General features: G+C 45.3%; 2 protein-coding genes and 2 non-coding genes across 5 annotated transcripts; 3 read left to right on the forward strand and 1 right to left on the reverse strand.

The window, feature by feature from the left end:
* Positions 1 to 4,224: 4,224 nt before the first annotated feature.
* FIG4 (FIG4 phosphoinositide 5-phosphatase) lies at positions 4,225 to 7,425 on the reverse strand. Its single transcript, XM_086960858.1, has one exon. The coding sequence runs from the start codon at positions 7,309 to 7,311 to the stop codon at positions 4,591 to 4,593; it is 2,721 nt and encodes a 906-aa protein (XP_086816984.1). The 5' UTR covers positions 7,312 to 7,425; the 3' UTR covers positions 4,225 to 4,590.
* A 630-nt stretch (positions 7,426 to 8,055) lies between these two features.
* On the forward strand, positions 8,056 to 17,002 carry COX7C (cytochrome c oxidase subunit 7C). Of its 2 annotated transcripts, none has more exons than XM_086960860.1 (3): positions 8,056 to 8,247; positions 15,471 to 15,595; positions 16,900 to 17,002. In XM_086960860.1, the coding sequence occupies exons 1-2, from the start codon at positions 8,173 to 8,175 to the stop codon at positions 15,585 to 15,587; spliced, it is 192 nt and encodes a 63-aa protein (XP_086816986.1). In that variant the 5' UTR covers positions 8,056 to 8,172; the 3' UTR covers positions 15,588 to 15,595; positions 16,900 to 17,002. The 2 variants fall into 2 exon arrangements, with proteins under 2 accessions (XP_086816986.1, XP_086816985.1); XM_086960859.1 differs by having other exon boundaries at positions 15,471 to 15,591.
* LOC147726820 (small nucleolar RNA Z39) lies at positions 8,502 to 8,567 on the forward strand. The gene has a single exon (XR_015309628.1). It is a non-coding gene; the product is annotated as a small nucleolar RNA Z39 (small nucleolar RNA).
* LOC147726821 (small nucleolar RNA Z39) lies at positions 16,371 to 16,432 on the forward strand. The gene has a single exon (XR_015309627.1). It is a non-coding gene; the product is annotated as a small nucleolar RNA Z39 (small nucleolar RNA).
* Positions 17,003 to 19,690: the final 2,688 nt, after the last annotated feature.

The following is a 19,690-nucleotide window of genomic DNA, read 5'->3' on the forward strand; positions in this document are numbered from 1 at the left end:
TACTCATAGACAATCAAGTGTTGAAATAAACATAAATGCTTTATCATGCCCTCGTGCCCAATGCATTTCGGGAAGAGTTCCCTTCTTCAGGGACAACTGTAGGAAAATACAAAAGAACATATAATGTCAAAAATACTAGAGTTTCATATGAACAAATCTAATCAAATGTACAATCTTAAAGCATCGCCAGAAAAAGTCCAGGAGACAACCAAAGATCGAGCCAATAATGCCTGTATGTAATTTATTCATAGCCAAATATAGAAGCTAGTGCGTGAATATTGGATTAGTGAAAACACCAAATGTCCTAGACTAGAGAGAACCGAATAAGACAAGAAGTAAAAAATGTCCCAAACAAAAAGTACCAACAAGGACAACTACTGATGAGAAGGACACTTACGCATGTCACTGCATCTGGAATAACTGATCTCCCTTTATTGCTCAAAGAAAAACTCTATGGAAAAAAAAATGAACCGCTGTTTACTATGCAGTTACATTTTCCTCGGAAGTATGATGACCAGACAATGTGTTCTAATACACTGTGCAGTGTTCTCATTGAAGGCATAATATGAGGGACCTAAAGAAGCGGACACCTGACAAGCTGGTGTTCAACACTTCAGCTCAAACAGCTGTAAATAAGATGCTCGTAACAGCTAGCAATACTGATCTCAGCAGCAATGATTACCTCTATTGTGGCTCAACGTTTGGACGCTGTCGTCCACTAGGTCCTGATGAGTTACGGGGTCCGCCTCTGAATGAACACCTTGCTTCAAACGAATCAAGCCGAAGCCTGTAAAAAAGAGGTGAGAACGGGACGTAAGGAATAATCTATTTAACCCTGCCAGAGTCAGCGCGGTTAAATTACATAAAAGCCAACCCCTGGGGCTTACCTCTAAATATGAGAACTTCGCTGATATACCGAAGACGCTCGCTCTCTAAACAGCCGACATGACACCCCTCTCCAACCGATAACGCAAGACTTTGCTACTGATACGTTATATGGGAAATCGAAAAATAAAAATAGGACTACTAAGTTAGCGGCCATCTTTGAATGGGTTACCCGTCAATATAACAACTAGATGAGATGTGATTCTCTTAATAAACCACGAGTGTAAGAAACCTGTCAACAACATGTAGAAAATATTAAAATATTAAAAAAATATATATCTAACCAAGCCCATCATAATATGGCTGGCAGTGTCTAATAGACACCGCCACCTTATTAAACGTTTTCCGCCCCCGTCGCAAAGCGACCAGGGCGTAAAAGCGGCGGTCTTTCCGTCTGCCGTGGTCCCCACGCCATCCTAATATGGCGGGGGGAATTTAGGTGCGGATGGCGGGCAGATTGCTACCGCCAGCCTGGCGGGGGCAATCCGCCCGGCATCCTAATGGGCCCTTAAGTGTTCCTGCTTCAATATGGGTAGATTTTTTTTATACCATATTTAAAATTTCTAAGACCCACTTAAAGTAGAACTTAATGTTGCAGAAACATCCACCATTAGTGTGTATGTAGTCCAATACAGACAGAAAGAGTGTTAGCCCAGAAGTAAACTTTCAATACTGATCCAAATAGGTCAAGACAGTGTCTAGTGCATGGGTACTCACAAACTTTCTCTCGGGGGCCGAATTTACAGTGTGGTTTGTGGCCGAGGGCTGCATTGGTGGAGGCGGGGTCAGTGGGGGAGGGGGAAGGGGCTAGAAAGAAAAAAACTGTGACCATGAAGTTGAACACAGGCCCCTGCAGCGGACGCGTTCATCCACTGAGCCAACAGACCAGCATACACACACACACAAATGTCTCTTTCTCTGTCTCCCTCCTTCTATCTTTCTCTCGCTCCCTCCTTCCCTCTCTGTCTCCCTCTGTCTCTCTCCCTCTCTGTCTCACCTCTCTTTCTCTGTCTCCCTCCCTCTCTTTCCTTCCCTCTCTAAGTCTCCCTCCATCTGTCTCCCTCTATCTGTGTCCCACTGTCCATCTCCCTGTCTCCCTCCCTCTGTCTTTTTGTTTCCCTCCCTCTGTCTGTCTCCCTCTCTCCCTCGGTCTGTCTCCCTCTCTCTGTCTGTCTCCCTCCCTCTGTCTGTCTCCCTCCCTCTGTCTGTCTCCCTCCTCCTGTCTGTCTCCCTCTGTCTGTTTCCCTCTGTCACCTCACCCGGGCTCTCACTCCCTGTATCCCTCCGTCACCCCACCTGGTTCTCACTCCCTGCTGCCCTCCCACATCACCCGGGCTCTCACTCCCTGCTGCCCTCCCACCTCACCGGCTCTCACTCACTGCTGCCCTCCCACCTCCCTCACCCGGGCTCTCACTCCCTGCTGCCCTCCCACCTCACCGGGCTCTCAATCCCTGCTCTGCCCTCCCACCTCACCGGGCTCTCACTCCATGCTCTCCCACCTCACCGGGCTCTCACTCCATGCTCTGCCCTCCCACCTCACCGGGCTCTCACTCCCTGCTGCCCTCCCGCCTCCCTAACCTGGGCTCTCACTCCGTTGCCCTCCCACCTCACCGGGCTCTCACTCCCTGATCGGCCCTCCTACCTCACTGGGCTCTCACTCCCTGCTCTGCCCTCCCACCTCACCGGGCTCTCACTCCATGCTCTCCCACCTCACCGGGCTCTCACTCCCTGCTCTGCCCTCCCACCTCACCGGGCTCTCACTCCCTGCTGCCCTCCCGCCTCCCTAACCTGGGCTCTCACTCCCTGTTGCCCTCCCACCTCACCGGGCTCTCACTCCCTGATCTGCCCTCCTACCTCACTGGGCTCTCACTCCCTGCTGCCCTCCCACCTCACCTGGCTCTTACTCCCTGCTGCCCTCCCACCTCCCTCACCCAGGCTCTGACTCCCTGCTCTGCCCTCACCCGGGCTCTCACTCCCTGCTCTGCCCTCCCACCTCCCTCACCCGGGCTCTCACTCCCTGCTGCCCTCCCACCTCCCTCGCCCAGGCTCTGACTCCCTGCTGCCCTCCCACCTCACCTGGCTCTCACTCCCTGCTGCCCTCCCACCTCCCTCACCCAGACTCTGACTCCCTGCCCTGCCCTCCCACCTCTCTCACTCGGGCTCTCACTCCCTGCTCTGCCCTCCCACCTCCCTCACCCAGGCTCTCACTCCCTGCTCTGCCATCCCAACTCCATCACCCGGGCTCTCACTCCCTGCTGCCCTCCCACCTCCCTCACCCAGGCTCTGACTCCCTGCTGCCCTCCCACCTCCCTCACCCGGGCTCTCCCTCCCTGCACTGCCCTCCCACCTCCTTCACCCAGGCTCTCACTCCCTGCTGCCCTAACACCTCCCTCACCCAGGCTCTGACTCCCGGCTGCCCTCCCACGTCCCTCACCCAGGCTCTCACTCCCTAAACTGCCCTCCCACCTCCCTCACCCGGGCTCTCACTCCCTGCTCTGCCCACCTCCCTCACCCGGGCTCTGACTCCCTGCTGCCCTGCCACCTCCCTCACCCGGGCTCTCACTCCCTGCTCTGCCCTCCCACCTCCCTCACCCGGGCTCTCACTCCCTGCTATGCCTTCCCACCTCCCTCACCCAGGCTCTGACTCCCTGCTCTGCCCTCACCCTGGCTCTCACTCTCTGCTCTCCCCTCCCACCTCCCTCACCCAGGCTCTGACTCCCTGCTCTGCCCTCCCACCTCCCTCACCCGGGCTCTCACTCCCTGCTCTGCCCTCCCACCTCCCTCACCCGGGCTCTCACTCCTGCTCTGCCCTCACACAGCTCTCAGTTCCTGCTGTCCTCTCTCCCCTCCTCCCCCCCCCCACCCTGTGTGTCAGCCTGGGCTGACACAGCCTCCTGGGCACCCCAGTACCTAACAGGTCTTTAAACGACCATTTGTTTGTTAAACAGGCTTTGTTCACCTCTTAGCGCCCCTGCAGCTCCACTCTTGACTGTGGCTGGAATCGCCGGGCCCCCACAGAGCAGTCTCTCGGATTCCGCACTGCTGCTCCCAGAGGTGTTTGCTGAAGTTTAAAATCAAAAAACACAGGTGCGATGTCTCAAGCTCCGCGAGCCGCCACTGAAGGCTTGCCGGGCCGCTACTGGCCCGGGGCCGTACTTTGAGTACCCCTGGTCTAGTGCAAAGGCCTTATTGTTTACATACTAAATAGATCAAGTGAGTGAACTACATCCACCTACTAAATGACCAACAAAAAAGCAATACATCTAGTTTTGTTCATAATATTGTCTCAATGCTGGTGTGTATCACAAGACTACACACTGAATAAGTGACTTCATTTGCTTTGTTTCCTTGGTGACTTTTAATAAGGAAGTTGTTAATAAAGTAAACAAGCAATTATAGTTTTTAGTTTGGTGGGTTTCTGGGAAATAACAGTGAGGAATACATTTCAACATTTACTTTAAGGCTTAACTCATTTCATTCATTGACACAATTACTGCAGCATGGTAAGTGCTAATACTGCACCTCATTCTTTCATAGTTAAATACCATCTAGAGTTGAGATGCTGAAATAAAGAAAAATTTGTAACACAGAGAGCCATTCAACTAACATTGTGCATCGTCACAAGCTGGACTGACTTTACGGTGACAAATACGTTTTCTCAATAATTGGTGTGCACTTTCAAGTGAAAGTTATGTAGGTAGTTTTTCACATATATCGGTTTCTAATATACTCGCGATACAATAGGACATCCTCTTTTGCCATTGGCTGCATATGTCCATTGCCAGCCTGGATATGTGCAGTGAAAATCTCAATTGACTTTTTATCAACTTTAGGAGGCTGGACCTCATATATGCTGTCCTGAGAGAATGACGAGATGTGCATTACATTTATCACATTTTCCAAGTTCACTGATCGCAGTTGCTGAATATTCTTCTCTTGTTTCTGTTGACTATGTCCAAGCTGAACAAACCTTGTATACACTTGAAGGTCATCTTCTGAAGGAGGGTCCGAGAGGTTAATCCCATAGATGTCCTTAATCGGCTGGAAAGAGTTTTCATTCGTTTTTGTACCATCACCAGTCTCAGTCATTTTTACTGGCGTTGAACGCTGTGAAACCGCCCCTTCATCTTCTTTATCTGTACCAGAGTCATCCTCAGAACTGCTGGAAACCGCTTCCTCACTTGGTGGTGGAGGGGCACTAGCAGCTGTTTTACGTTGTAGCACGGTTTCATCCTTGTTAGTTTTGTTCCCTGGCACAGATTTTTCAGTCTCATCTGGCTTACGCACAGTAAAAGGACTTGGATCAATGCCAACATTTTTTGGTGTGAAGTCTCTTGCAGAATTTGTCATTGCTAAGCAAAAAGTGTCATCCAAGCTGCTAAGTTCATAAGGCCGAAAGAACTCATTATGGATATCTGTCTCTTCATCATACTTGTTAAACTTCTTTATTGTTAGCTTTCTTCTGTTTTCAGCACAAGGTACTTCATCGTATGGCAATGGCAAATGATCTAGTACCTCTGGTGTCCACCAAAAGGTATAGCTTCTCTTTGTTTGTAAAAGCTTCATAGTATTTGTGTGGTGCAAATAAAAATCAGTAGGAAGTTCCCAGAGGTGAGGCTTTCCTTCAGCAGGCTGAAACACCTTTAGGAACAAATTTATTGAGTCTTGCCTGTCAGCATCCGAGAAGGCATTGCTGTAGTATCTAGAAAGAGTCTGCATAATATCCTTGGAATGCTGGGTCCATGGTGCAATCTTCCGGTATGTTTTTACTCGATGGACCAACTGGGAACCACCATACTGGAGGGAAAGAGTATCGCCGTGGTCTTCATACAGCTCTTCAAACAGCCGAACAGCATCCGTGTCAAACTGAAGATTTGGCTTATCAATTAGCCCCAATGAATAAAGCTGATAGGCCAGTGCACATTTCCCTACCATAAACTGGGCAGTGTTTGTACGATCCAGACAGTCAACACAATTGGTTCGAAGAACACCAGTCTGTAAGTGACCAGTTGATAGAACTACTCCACCAAGTTGATTCCATTTCTCATCTGGTCGCAGTGTGCTACAGTAGAAATCAGGTCGGTTGACAAAAAAACCTGTTTTCTTGACAACACTATCAGCAATCACATTAAGTCGATCAAGAACATTACATAGTTTGCTTTTTGTAAATTTAGCCATGTCCCATGCAATATATTCAATGCAGTGCTCTGGGGGCAGAAATTGATTAAGATAAGTCACAGCGGAAACAAGTTCTTCACTAAGAATTCTTTCATGCTTTCTTTTCTCTCTCTCCTTGACGAGATTCAAAATAATAATAGGTGAACCAAACCTCTGTAACATTTGATCGAAATGTAATGCAGCCACATGTGCAAATGGGTCAGCTTGATCCAATGTTATTGGTGGCTTTGGAATCATAGTTGAAATATCCTGAGACCAGTATAATGGCACTGACCCTCGAACTTGCACATAGGACGAATAGCTTCCAGCAGTAAAAGACATGACTGACGCATCATAGACAATCTGTTCAGTCTCAACTTCATTGGCAACATCACCCTCACAATTGGCTCCTCTCTTAAGGAAACGTGTTCCAGCAAATCTACTGGATCTTCTAGCCATCAGAGTCACATATACTGGATGACCATAGATTAACAACTTTGACTGTCCGCAGAAGCCGTGAATGATGTACAATAACCAGTCGTAATGCACTGTATTTTTCACAATCTCCAGCAGCTCACCATTCCATACGTATTTCATATATGGCTCACTGCGGATTCCGAACACCCCACTTCCACCCTGGCTAAGCCCTTCATCTTCAAATATATCAAAACTTTCCTGCCGACTTTGTGGAGTAGTTTCTTTTTTCAGTAGATCAATGGGCATCCTTAAGATAGATAGGTTGTACTGAAGAGAGTGGGTCAAATCATAGCTATAGCTAAAATAAAAGTTACTTGAGAGATCCACATTTTGAAACATTCTAACGTACCTAGCTTCATCAGGATGAGTAACTCTAACAGAATCGTTTGGAATGTATATCATGGTTGTATCTTCGATTTTGTATACTGCATGTCCACCAATATCGGCCATTTTCCTTCTTTTAGTTATTAGGACTATATAATAACCTTCTAAAAAGCGAACAAATCCCACGACTCCAAAAGCGGAGACAGCTCGTGACAATCCGGAGGTCCCCTTCTGGCCCATTTTTGTTCTGTTGCCAAGGTCCAAGCGTCCAAGAAGCTCCTTAACTTCTTGCTGTGTGTATACATGCTTATCATCAATGACAACCAAATCCTTGGGCTCGGTGCGATCAATTTTCAAAACACGGTACTTAGTCTCTGCGTGATTGCTTCCAACCAAGAAATACCGAGCTCTGGTCTCATAAAGAACAAGTTTCTGTACCGAGCTGATAATGGGGGCAGCGGTCGGCATGTTGCTCCTGTTTCTTGGAATGCGGTCCTCACCTGTTGGTCAGACACCGCACGGCTCCTGTGCTGCAAAGCACAGATCAACTGATCTCACCAAAACATTCGGTGCTTTGCTTCAATGCCAGTCAGTCAGGTGCTTGACACGAAGGACACCGAAAACGGACTAAGTGGTTGAGCCTTTATTCGCACGTCTTAATTTAGTAGCCATCTTTTGGAAGTATAGTAACAGTTGTAGACAACTGTCGTCAGCATAATCAGTGAGAATTGTGTATTCAATTCATTAACGAACGCTTCATTTCTTCATAAGTAGGCAGCACTGTTATGGTAAAAAAGTAACAGCTATTTTATTTCGAGACAGTAACTTTATCAGAATTTTGAAATTAATACATACCAATACCGTGATATTATCACAAACAAAGAAAATAAGAATTTTATTTATAAAAGATTTCTTGTCCTAAAAACTAAAATGAAAAATACCCGGAGGCTGTCGTCTGGAAGCAGCAAAGCTCACTTCCGCCTTTTCGTGAAAGGAAAGACATGTCATAGCCCACGCTAATACGACGCTGTGAGAGTGAGGTCGTAAAAAAATACAGTTTGCGTTGTAAAGCTTTGTCTTGTCTGGGTGCTGTAGTGCTTTCCTGTTACGACACCCACGCACTCGCCATAGCCAGGTCATTGATGGACTATATTTCCCAATGTTCCTCGCGCTTCAACCATTACTGCACCGCCCCTACTATCCCATAATCCTCCTGTCCTTCACCTCTTCACGCTTCCGCTAGTTCATTCGGAAGGTCGAGCCCGTGTGAGAAGAAGATAGTTTAACACCCGGCATCGAAGATTTTCGCTGTTTGTTCCCGGCGTTATCATGTTGGGACAGAGCGTCCGCAGATTTGCCACCTCTGTCATCCGCAGGTCCCACTATGAAGAGGGGCCCGGGAAGGTAACTAAATTGCGCGCGGACGTGGAATGGGGGTGAGGGTAGAAAGGCCAGCTTTTTTTTTCTTTTTCTACGCGTCGCCTCTGAACTTACACTCGCGCTTAAATGTTCCCATGGATATTTTCTATTGAGCTGTATTAGGTGTGCCTGTCCTTGTTCGACACACTTACTATATTTAATTTGTCTGCTTTTTATTTGTTATAAATAAAAACGCTACACCGTCTTGTTGCTTAGGCCCAGCGACTGCTGCCGAGCACGTGCACTTGATGAGAGCATATATAAGTATGAGGTCCTCAATGATCCTGTAAACGCTTTCTGATGCACCAGCTTTGCAGCTTCCCTGCTGTTTGCCTTAGTTGGTTTGCGTAACCTTCCTCGTATTCTGGATAGGAGTGTAGAACATTGGGGCGGTTGTGTACGTCTTTCATCCCATTTGTAATTAGTTTAACGTATTAAATGTTTGCATTCTTGGAAGTCTGCAATTGATAACTGCAGCGATCACTTCTTGCACACTATTTCTTCTATTTTACTCCTACACTATTCTATCCTTAGTCTACACTCGACGGTCAATACAGAGGGCTCCAGATGGTTGAGCTTAAAAGAGCAATTTGTAATGTTTGTAACGCCAATTAAGTTTTTATGTAACTTTTGGCTTTTTTTCTGCAACGACGTGTAACTATCACCTGGAACTCTTAATTGCAAAACGATTGTACCTATTTTGTAAAAAAATAATACATTCCTTAAAATAAAAAATAAGAAATTTGGCAGGCAAGTTTAAGTGAGTGGTCTACCTGTGGGCAGAAAGTGTTTTGAATTCAGGCTCAGACTTAACAAACATTTGCGATAGACACAAGGATTGAGTAATCTACCAAGCCTTGACGGGCACAATTTTTGTCACATTGGGCTTATAATGAAATGTTGCACAAGTGCTTGTGTTGCGTTTCATTTCCAGCTGGGAGGTGTTTCATGGGTAGAGCATGGGCGTTCCAGTGCACCCACCCATGCATTTTAACACAATTCCAGCTTTACCAAAGTTGGTAAACCTGAGATTGCATCAGATCGGTATGGCTCCCAGATGATGTACTTTCTTTATTTTCGTTTTGTGTGGTGCATTCTGCATCATGCATAGAAGTGGAGAAGTGTGGCTCAATGTTTAGAGCGGCAGACCCTGATGCAGAGATCTAGCCCGGGACCAGGGTTCAATTCCCCGCCTCGGTGGGTCTTGGGCTCAAAATTCCACGGACCTGATAATTCTCGCCTCGGTGCCTAGTCCAATCATGGAGTCACACTCTGCAACTCTGGGCAATAGCTTGCTTAATCTCCACAACGGCCCCCACAACGCTAAGGATGCCTGGCCTCCACCTTGGGGGTGCCCAGGAGTGGACGCCTCACAGGGAAAGCCAGGACTGGTTCCACAGCGGTATTCGTACAAGCGCCTTGAGACCCTTGCGGGTGAGTAGTGCGCTATACAAGTATCAATTTACATTTTTACATTTACATAGAAAGACAAAATGCCTCATTAGATTCGTTTTTGTGCCGGAAGGCTTACATTCCTGCACAAAAACGATCATGTTTATAACTCTGGCCCCCTTAAGCAAAGATGCCTGCGTTGGTGCTAGGGCAGCACACAGTGCAGCAATGTATGGAGATAGCAAACTGCTTCAAATTTTTGTAAATATGAAGCGCTTTTGCTTTCCCCTTTCATGCAACGCAGCAAGTTCCCTTGCTGTGCTACATATAGTGGAATAGTATATGTGCCCCACAATCTAAATCTGTTTTACCGTCTTATGACCGAGGGTGCTGAGATGTATTCCCACTTGTGATAATTGAAATCCTATGTTTGGGTGACACGATTTTGAAAAGTAAAAACCATGACCTGCCATACAAAAATAGGGCTAAAGAAAGAAAATTAAAAGAATATATGTAGACGTTTTTGTAGGAATGGGAGTCACTAGTTGGCCATGCGTGGGTACATTTTGGGGGTTACGGCCACTTCCTCGAGGTGACACTGCACGTGGGCAATTCCGAGCCTCGTCTACGTATGCGGCTTGTAACATAAGCGACCTTATCGACTGGTGCCCAGTCAGATGACCGGGGATGGATGTTATCCTCCAGGTCCAAGATGTCCGATAAATCAGTGACGGAGGTGGACGGACGCGAGGAGCCATCGGGACCAGACGGTCCCGGAACCACTTCTGGATCTCCTAAACCTTTAGGGGTAGCATGAAGGATGGCAGGGGGCAAACCCCCATTCCCTGGTGGTAAAGCGTGTTGAGTTGCCATAAAGGCTTGGCGTAACCTATCAGTCATCCAAATCCACCCTGGCCTCATGTGTAGGTTTCGTAGGCGTGACCGCTGGGTCAGCAGACACAGGGGCAGGCGGTACTGACCCCGGATGTGGACCCCACTTTTCAAATGCCTGGGCAATTTGGCGGTAAATTCTTTTCTCCAAAGGAGTACTAGCTTCCTCCACTGCTCTATAGATAGAGGTATTCACCGCGTCATAAAAGTCGTCATTTCTGGGAGATCCGCCATGGGGTCCGCCACTCCCTGAGACTCAATATCATACTCAATTTTAAAAATAAGTAACTGCAAATTAGGTAAACCCAAAGGTCAGGGAATCCATTTGTAAAAGTCTGGGTGTCAGACTGCGAACTCCTCTACAAAGTGGCCCTTTATGGGGGACTGGGTGTCAGTCCAAATCGACTTCTTTGCGAGCACCTCGCTGTTTTAATAATGGGTCTCAGCCTTGGAACACCAACTGGAGCAGCACAGATTAAATAGCAGTTGTCAGAAAGCTGGGGAGAAATAACGTGTCCCAGACAAAGGCCCAACAATAGCCTGTACCTGATCTTAGAGGCATCAATGTCCGATACAGACTCTGCCAATTGCAAACACAACATGAATAACTTGACTAGCTTTAGCTAAGAGTCGCAGCTAAGCTAAATACATGACCCTTCACGGGCGTCACCCTCACCGGCAGATAGGCAGCGGAAAGTGGGAGGCCAACTGCGCTCCAGAACTGGGACACGTAAGACCAAGTGAACCGCTCTCGCGTCCTGAACCGCCCGCGGTGTTTCACCGCCAGTATTACGGGCAATAAGCAAGTACACAGCAAAACCGTGACGCGATCTGAAAACACAAGTACAAAGCAACTTTAACCGCTCTCGCGTCCTGAACCGCCCGCGGTGTTTCACCGCCAGTATTACGGGCAATAAGCAAGTACACAGCAAAACCGTGACGCGATCTGAAAACACAAGTACAAAGCAACTTTACTACACAAAGGTCAAATTTAACAATTGAAACTGAAAGAATCGAGAGTCGCGTCGCGCTCAATAAGGGGTGACGACTCGAATCACAATATAAATATAAATAACCTCAACTTAGTCAAATGGAAGAGAAAAACACAGGGATGTTTATCTTGGCTGCGCAGCAGCGAAGAAAGAGGACAAGCAGAAAGGACTATATGGGACTATCTAGATGCTGATTGGTTAACAATGATCTCATTGGTTTTTTTAACGAATTTTTTTTTCCCGTTGTACTATGGGAAAAGTAGCTTTTGTTGATATTTTACATGGTTGCTGTTAAAAATGAAGTGAAAAAAGAAGGCATAATCCTCGCCTCCAGTCCTGACATAGAATTTCTTGCAGCATGTGATTATTCAATTTTAACACAGCAAATTTAACCTGGCGTGTTTCGTAGCTCCTTGGTCTCTGCTCCGAACCAATTCGAGCAGTGGCCGGTTTTTGTTCGGGGGTTCCAGAAACAGTAGATTTGGAGTGGTGTATTATGTTGGAAGTTCGCATCCCACCGGGGGCTCATTTCTGTAAGAGGTGGGGAAATCAGTCGAGTGAAGGTGTGATATCTAGATATAGGATATATCTATACATAGCTCTATTAAATCAGCTGCTCCTATTTAGATCAGCTGCCTATCTTCCGTTTTCTTCTGTTGCTGTCTCAGCGCCAGGATGCCCGCAGGGTTACAGTGCGCTCTACAAATGTTAACAATAAAATAAATATATCGATATATCTATAGCCATTTAAGTTTCTTCCTTTAGTCCTTTTTAGGTCGAGCTGATGTGGCATTCATGCGAAGCATGAATGCATCAGCTCGACAACTTATGCTGCCCGTATTTAGGAGACTGGACAGCAATCAGACGCGCGCTTTCACTCTGTCAGATTTCACCTCGGGAGCGAGCTTTCTAAGCTGCGCTTGCGCAGACTAACTCGCTTCCCTAACTCGCTTCCCTCGCACGCATTAACGGCACAGATACAGCCATCCCCCACCCCTCTGCACGCACGCGCACACATACACACGCTGCCGCCCCCTCACCCCACCCACACACACACACATACACGCAGACAGGCACAACACACGCAGGCACATACAAGCGGCGCACCCCCCTCCCCCCTTCCCCGTCTTACAAACCACAGTCACGCATGCGCACATACCCAGCCACACACACTGCATACACACACTGCATACACACACGCAGACCCACGCGCACACACGCAGACCCACGCGCACACACACAGACACATTCGAACAGACACACACGCGTACACCCCCCTCCCACTCACCGGGCTCTTTCGGCGTGTCTCCTCTGCAGCGCTGGTCGGAGTCGGCCGGCTTCACTGCTTCCTCGGCGGCGGAGGGCGGAACTTCCTGCTGGATTGCAGGCCCCGCCCCCGTCTGGGCCAAAAGTGCCTGACTTCCGGTTTTCACGGAGCAGGGCTGCGGCGGTGATTTCTTTCTTCTTACAATAAGCGAAAATCTCGCGAAATATGTTTGCACTTGGAACTGTAAAGTGGGTGCGTCATGATCTTGAAAGCAGAGGCTGGGCAAGTATATCTTTTTTGCTTCTCTGAGCAAGTTTAGACATCTGCGTAACTGCGAGTGTTGCATGTAGATAAGATGATGAAATGAAAGGCAGGGAAGCCACCCCGAAGTTCATCAGTAAGGGTGTGGTGTCACGGCAGTCTGTTAAAAACAAGGCGAAGGAAGTTTATTCTGCAAATATAATCCACCTTTATGTGGTTAGTAGAGGGGGGAGGTGGGTACAATGATTATTTCAGTTATCAGAAGTCTGGCTTGGTAAAATTCACATGGAAACGTATTGGAGGTTGACAGGCACGAAAAGATTCCATTGCTATCGCATGCTAACGTAGCCCACTACAACGGCTCTTTGCATCGTCCCGAGGCCTTCCATCATCCATAGGACCTGTACATGCATCCCCCAGACCCTTCCACGTCTCAAGCTTGTATGTGTTCCTTTTTGTGCAGGACTTGAATCGCCATTAGATCTGTACATGCATCGTCCAGATGTGTCCACATGTGGGCATCTGTTCCTTTTGCAGACCGTGTGCCATCCATAGGGACCTGTACATGCATCCCTCTGACCTGTCCACACGTGAAGCGTGCATGCTATTTCTGCAGGCCTTGCGTCATCAATAGACCTGTACATGCATCGTTCAGATCTGCCCACGTGGCAGTGTGTTCCTAATGCAGACCTATACCATCAATAGGACGTGTACATGCATCCTCCAGATCTGTCCACATGTGGGCGTGTGCTCCTAATGCAGATCGTGTATCATCAACAGGACGTGTACATGCATCCTCCAGATCTGTCCACATGTGGGCATGTGCTCCTAATGCAGATCGTGTATCATCAACAGGACGTGTACATGCATCTTCCAGATCTGTCCACACGTGGGCGTGTACGTGTCCCTTCTGCAGACTTTTTATCAACAATAGGGCTGGTATATCCATACCACAGAGCTGTCCACACGTGGCCTTCCTCGCAGACGATATCTCATCCAGAGGACCTGTACATGCATCCTACAGATCTGCTACATACTTTTCCTGTAGACAATTTATTAGCAACGTTTCATAAACCGGACCCATACATACATCGTCCAGATCTGTCCACACGTGGGAGCGTGTTCTGTACATCATGTGACATCAATGTTTTTTTATAGTTAAAACTATTGGCATTGTAAATGACAAAGCTATTAATTTTGGTATTTTCAAAACCAACAGATAAATATAAAATTTGCCATTTACAATACCAACAGCTCAAACTTTCCTAATGCGAGACCTATTGCATTGCAAATGCTTGTTCATTATGGCTTGTCCTAGTTTTTGCTTTTCAAAATCACATCACGCAAACATAAGATTTCCTGTAACACTGGTGGGAATAAATCTACGCATGATATGAATATATAATATTAAACAGTGTGCATCACTGACCTTCAAACACAACTAGTTGTGTATAAAATCATTTATAGAGGCAACATTTAATACTTTTACAGATGTACATGAACAAAGATTTCAGCTAGAGATAAAGCTTGCTACACTGATATCTAAGATTGTGAATTTATTTATTCCGTATAATGGTGTCTAGCACCATTAATACTCTAGTCTAAAAAAATATTAGCGGATAAATGTCAAGACCTCTTTTCTGTCCCCAAGACACCTCCTGTAAATAGGAAGCTTGAACTGAGGCTCAAACTGACCTCCATGGCTGCAGTGGAAGCAAAAGCATCTTAAGCATTTCAGTGCTGCTATGCACGAACCCTAACCTTATTCCCATAGTCATAGACTTACATCCCTGTGCGAAATGATGAAGTTGGTGAATGTCTTCTAGATAACCCACCCACACCTGAAATAATGCATGTTGTCTCTGCATTTATCTTCTGCATGCTTAATGAGCTTTCAACCTGCATATCGGTAAACCCCATATTTGCACACAACACCTTATCATGGTAACTGTTATTTTCTACAACGGGACTTATACATGCATTCTCCATAAAATACGTGTTAATTTCTTATAGGCTCCGATGTGGTTAGCTTGTAAATGGTTTCCAATTTCAAAGCAGTACTGGCATTGGTTTAAACTCAGATAAAACTTTTTTTTTTCCGCTTATCAGAAGAAATATGGTTAAAATGCCTAGAATAAATGTAATACTAAATCTTTGCCCAATGTGGTGGGTATAGTGGTGAGGATTACTTTGTAAAATTGACCATAGATCTTTTATATTTGCATATCTCCCAAGAATTAGTACTTAGCTGTATAATCTTGGAAATGTTTACGGACGGGGCAACATAATTTGATGGTTTCAAATTGTTCTGATACGTTCATTCCCCCGTCCCCTAAAAGACAAACATGTTGATGCCTTTAATAGCATTTCCTAATAATGAAATACAATTTTTGTTTTATTTACAGAACATTCCATTTTCTGTGGAAAACAAATGGAGACTTCTAGCAATGATGACCGTTTTCTTTGGAAGTGGCTTTGCCTTTCCTTTTGTAATTGTCCGGCACCAATTGCTGAAGAAGTGAAAAGGCAAGTAAGATCCTCTTTTATGCCATGCAGACTTGTATATTTCTTGAATCATGACTTGAAAGTAAAACATGAACGCTTATTTTTTCAGTCTGCACTAGTGTAATAAACCTTTAGGAAATTCAGCATTTATTTCAGATTACAAGAGGAGTGTAAACTGTTCTTAAGTGGCTGGCTTTTTTCATGTAAGCCACTAAGTGTAGGTTGAGTGGAGTTCAGTAATATCCCCATTTCATTACGTTCTGTGCGGAGCATACGGATGGGTATTTGGCTAAAGGCTCTTGCAGGAAACGTTCTATATACTTTTCTTGATTCAATTACAAAGGTGATTAAAGCGTCCGATTTGTTCGGAAGAGGCAATACTAGCGGAGGAAGTTTAGGTGAACTGTATTGGCCATAAAGGGGGGGGGGGGGGGTATTTATGACATGGTGGTGGGTTCTCCTCTGGAGTTCGTGGTGGTGGGTTCTCTGGAGTTCGTGTATTAGAATTTGTTTCTCTGTTGGAGATCCACCCAGTTTGTGGGTAACTTTTTGATGCTTGTCTGGTGTACGACTTTATTTTACCAAGTCTTTGTTCAGTTTCTGTGGTAGAATTTGAACACCAATTTGCTTGCCGTTTTGAGAAACATTTTTTTATACCCATTGTTAGACAATATTTGGTTAGTCAGCGGTTATACCGGAACCCACCCTCAGTTGAGAAAGCAGTTTATTGCAAAATCATATGCTTGCTTTTCTTTTTCTGTATCTTGAGTGTCAAGTCCTGTTCTGATAATGAAGGGCTGGTGCAGATGATGTGAACATAACAGTATGAAAAACCATGATACTGTAAACGCTTTCTGATGTACCATGTCCCGATACAGTGTCAATACATTCCATTTTGTTCTAAAATCCTTTCAATCTCATATTTGCCTTCCACGAGGAGGCCCGTCGAAGGAAAAACCAGTCTGCTTGTTTTAATATTTTTATGATGATGAAAATGCTCATTTGACATTAACTCTCCACGCCTTGGTAAAATCTGCCATCATCACCTGTAATAAACTTTCTCCGGTCAGGTTCTTTTAAGCTCATGCATGTTGGCCAAAGTGGCATGATTTTCTTTCTACTTAAAGCCTCTTTGTTATGAATATTTAATGCCCACAGTTATCCTGCTTTGCAGCCGTAGTTCCCCTTTCCAGCAAAGATTTGAAATATTTCCGTTCCTTCGCACCCCCCCCCAAATGCAAACGTAGTCTTTGTACATTTCTTTGCATTGCCAATTTGTAGTTAAACCTAAATGATACCTTTTTTTTATCACATATTTTTTTTCTTCAGATTTCTGGCGTGGAGTATTGCAGAGAAGTCTGATGTAAGGCGGAATGGACCTCACTGAAACTATTCCCACTGTTATTGTAAATAAACCTAATATATTACACTGTCTGGCGTTTTACTTTGTGTTTTAAAGTACTCATAAGCAGTTCAACAATACCGGTCTGCAGAATGTGTTCAGTGCTCCAACTGGGAAGATTCACTAGTGCTTACGATTGTAGTACACTACGCTGCTTTTGCTTGGAGGTGTGTTGATTTGCTCACAAAGTTTAAGGGATAAAAAGTAGGGCATGCAGATTATTGACCCGACAAGTTTAGCTGTTGCCCTAGGCCTAGAAGTTAGGCGGAACGTTTCTGAGGACACTAATTCACATAAATGCACCCATAGTCTGAATTTGTTATTAATCCGATATTAGGGTGCTTTGGAGCACAATTTGTGTAGCCTGATGAACACTGCATTTTGAGGCCTTATATCAACCATACTATGGCAAGTACATCTTGCTACTCCTCTGAACCAGAATAGGCACATGGTGATTCTGGGTGTTCCCATTCATTGTGGCAACCTAGCCTTTCTTGCTATTTTGATATTGCAGTAAAGGCCATGGCAAGCAAGCACTTTCATTTCAAGTGTCAGATGAGCTCGATATAAGACTCTATTTCAGGATGAGGCCTATCCAAGTCTTTTAATCCGCATAATGTAGTCTTATGAGGTTCTCTATTTGACTTCTAACAAAGTTGGTAACTCTTAATCCGCAATATCAGAATAAAGATTGTATTGTCATTGTTAATGTTGTAATCCGGAATCACAAAGACGTTTGATATTTTTTGTTTCCAACAGAAAAATACATCATGGATTCTACAGCACATTTTAGGTGGATCAAATTTATCATTGATATATAGCTTTTATGAGGCACAGTTTGTAAATTACATCAGAGTTCGTATCAGGGCACTCAGTAAAATATACACATTGTGTTGGTCAACCAGATACTTTTGCAATGGAGCCCCTATGTCCCTGGCTCTTGATATTTGCAGGATTTAGCTTACTATAATGATCAGATAGTCTATTGCAAATATATCAAGTCTGTAAGCTAATCAGCCTTGTGTCTCTCCTCCAAGCCCATCACTAATCATCTTTTTTCCATTGGCAGTGCTAGTGCCTTGTATTTGCACACCAGAACCGGTATGTCTTTTGCATAACCCAGAGGGCTATTATGTAATTGAGCTCTGTGTATGTAAATCATCCTGTTCAATTTTTGATGAAAATTAATCCTGTAGTCACGTACAACAGGGCATGTCCACACGAAATGGAGGAATGCTTGTTCTTCCTCACTACAACAGGTATCCTAAAGCTAGCCATACTCAGGCACTAGGGGTGTAGTAGAACACTGAATTTGCACTGGATTATTCTGTCTATCATGTAGGGAAATACTTCTAATGAATAAGCAGCAATATCTCAAATTTTCGTCTTTAATGCCCTGTGGTAGTTCAACCCACCTCTGTTGCTTGGGCTTTAAAGGAGTTATGTGCGAGGTCCTCCAAAACAGCATGTTGTGGGCTAGTTCTGCAAGTCGTATGTCTAAAGAGAACGGGGTGTGAGTTCAGTGGTAAGTCTAGAGGTTTTGCTTTCATAGCACCACAGAGTTAAGTCTTATCTGGTCTGAAGTGCGGTCCCTGATCAAGTCCGAAGAATTAATTGTTATGAAACATCTCTCAACATGACTGTGTTTTGTCTGGTTTATGTGCACTCCCATCTCATGGCAGGCAGGTAACCATGGCTATCACTCCTTCTGTGGAGTAAAGCACATTGCTCTGCTTTTTATGCAACTACTACTGCCAGGTGTATATGTGGGAAGATGAGATGAAATCATTGCAAGGAGCGAAACGCAGCTAACTGAATTCAAATCTGAATCGCAGTCCTCCACTGATCGAATCCAAGGGGACAGCACAATCAATTGAACAGGGTGGGAGGGAGGAACAGGGGAAGAAACACTTGGGATATATACCCCCCCCCAACACCCCTTCAAAAAAGTGATGAGGGCATGTAAAGGTGTCACAAGAAAAAGGGAAGGAAAAGGATGCACGTGTGAGAACATGGGGTGACCATGCAAACATTCAGACCTGTATAAGACTTGCTGGGTAATAATTGTATTTACCATGCATGAGTAAAATTAGGACAAATGTATAACAAGTGACAGGAAAGGAAAGAAGACCGTTCATGGACCTTTTATTTTATCCAGAATCTCCCATGTAACTGACTAGAAGCGGGCCTCTTGGTAGGAGAGGGTTTTAGGCCCGACCGTCTTTCAAGTACTAGTGTGTGGTCTAATGGGTAGTGCCTGAACTGTATACAGCAGTGTTTCCCAAACTGTGGTCCGCGGACCCCCAGGGGTCCCACATTCCCAGGGGGTCCGCAGGCAGCAATTTTAAAAGCACTGCAAAGTATCTTGTTTAATTAGCTGTTTTCAAAGAACAATAAAAGTGTCAAGATAACAGTGATTAATGTCCCTGCTGGAGAGACAAGAGTTTTGTTCAGTGGCAGCTTTTACTGAACTAATGTAGCACAGAGGGTTAATTTGCCTACTGCAAAGAACTTGTATCATGCATTTTCAAAAACATTATTTTATATGGAAACTGTCATCAAACAGCTGCTTGCAAGTACAAGTTAGTGACTTATGTTTTTTCTCAGTCTTTCATTATCCTGATGCTTCTAAAAAGGTTTATTTTGGGTTGAAATACATTTTTATGTTAAAGCCAATGCTAACCACTGTTATGTTCTGAATCCTGACTTTGTGCTTCT

Source organism: Lissotriton vulgaris, chromosome 3_1 (genome assembly GCF_964263255.1).
Source record: "Lissotriton vulgaris chromosome 3_1, aLisVul1.2, whole genome shotgun sequence".
NCBI lineage: Eukaryota > Metazoa > Chordata > Amphibia > Caudata > Salamandridae > Lissotriton > Lissotriton vulgaris.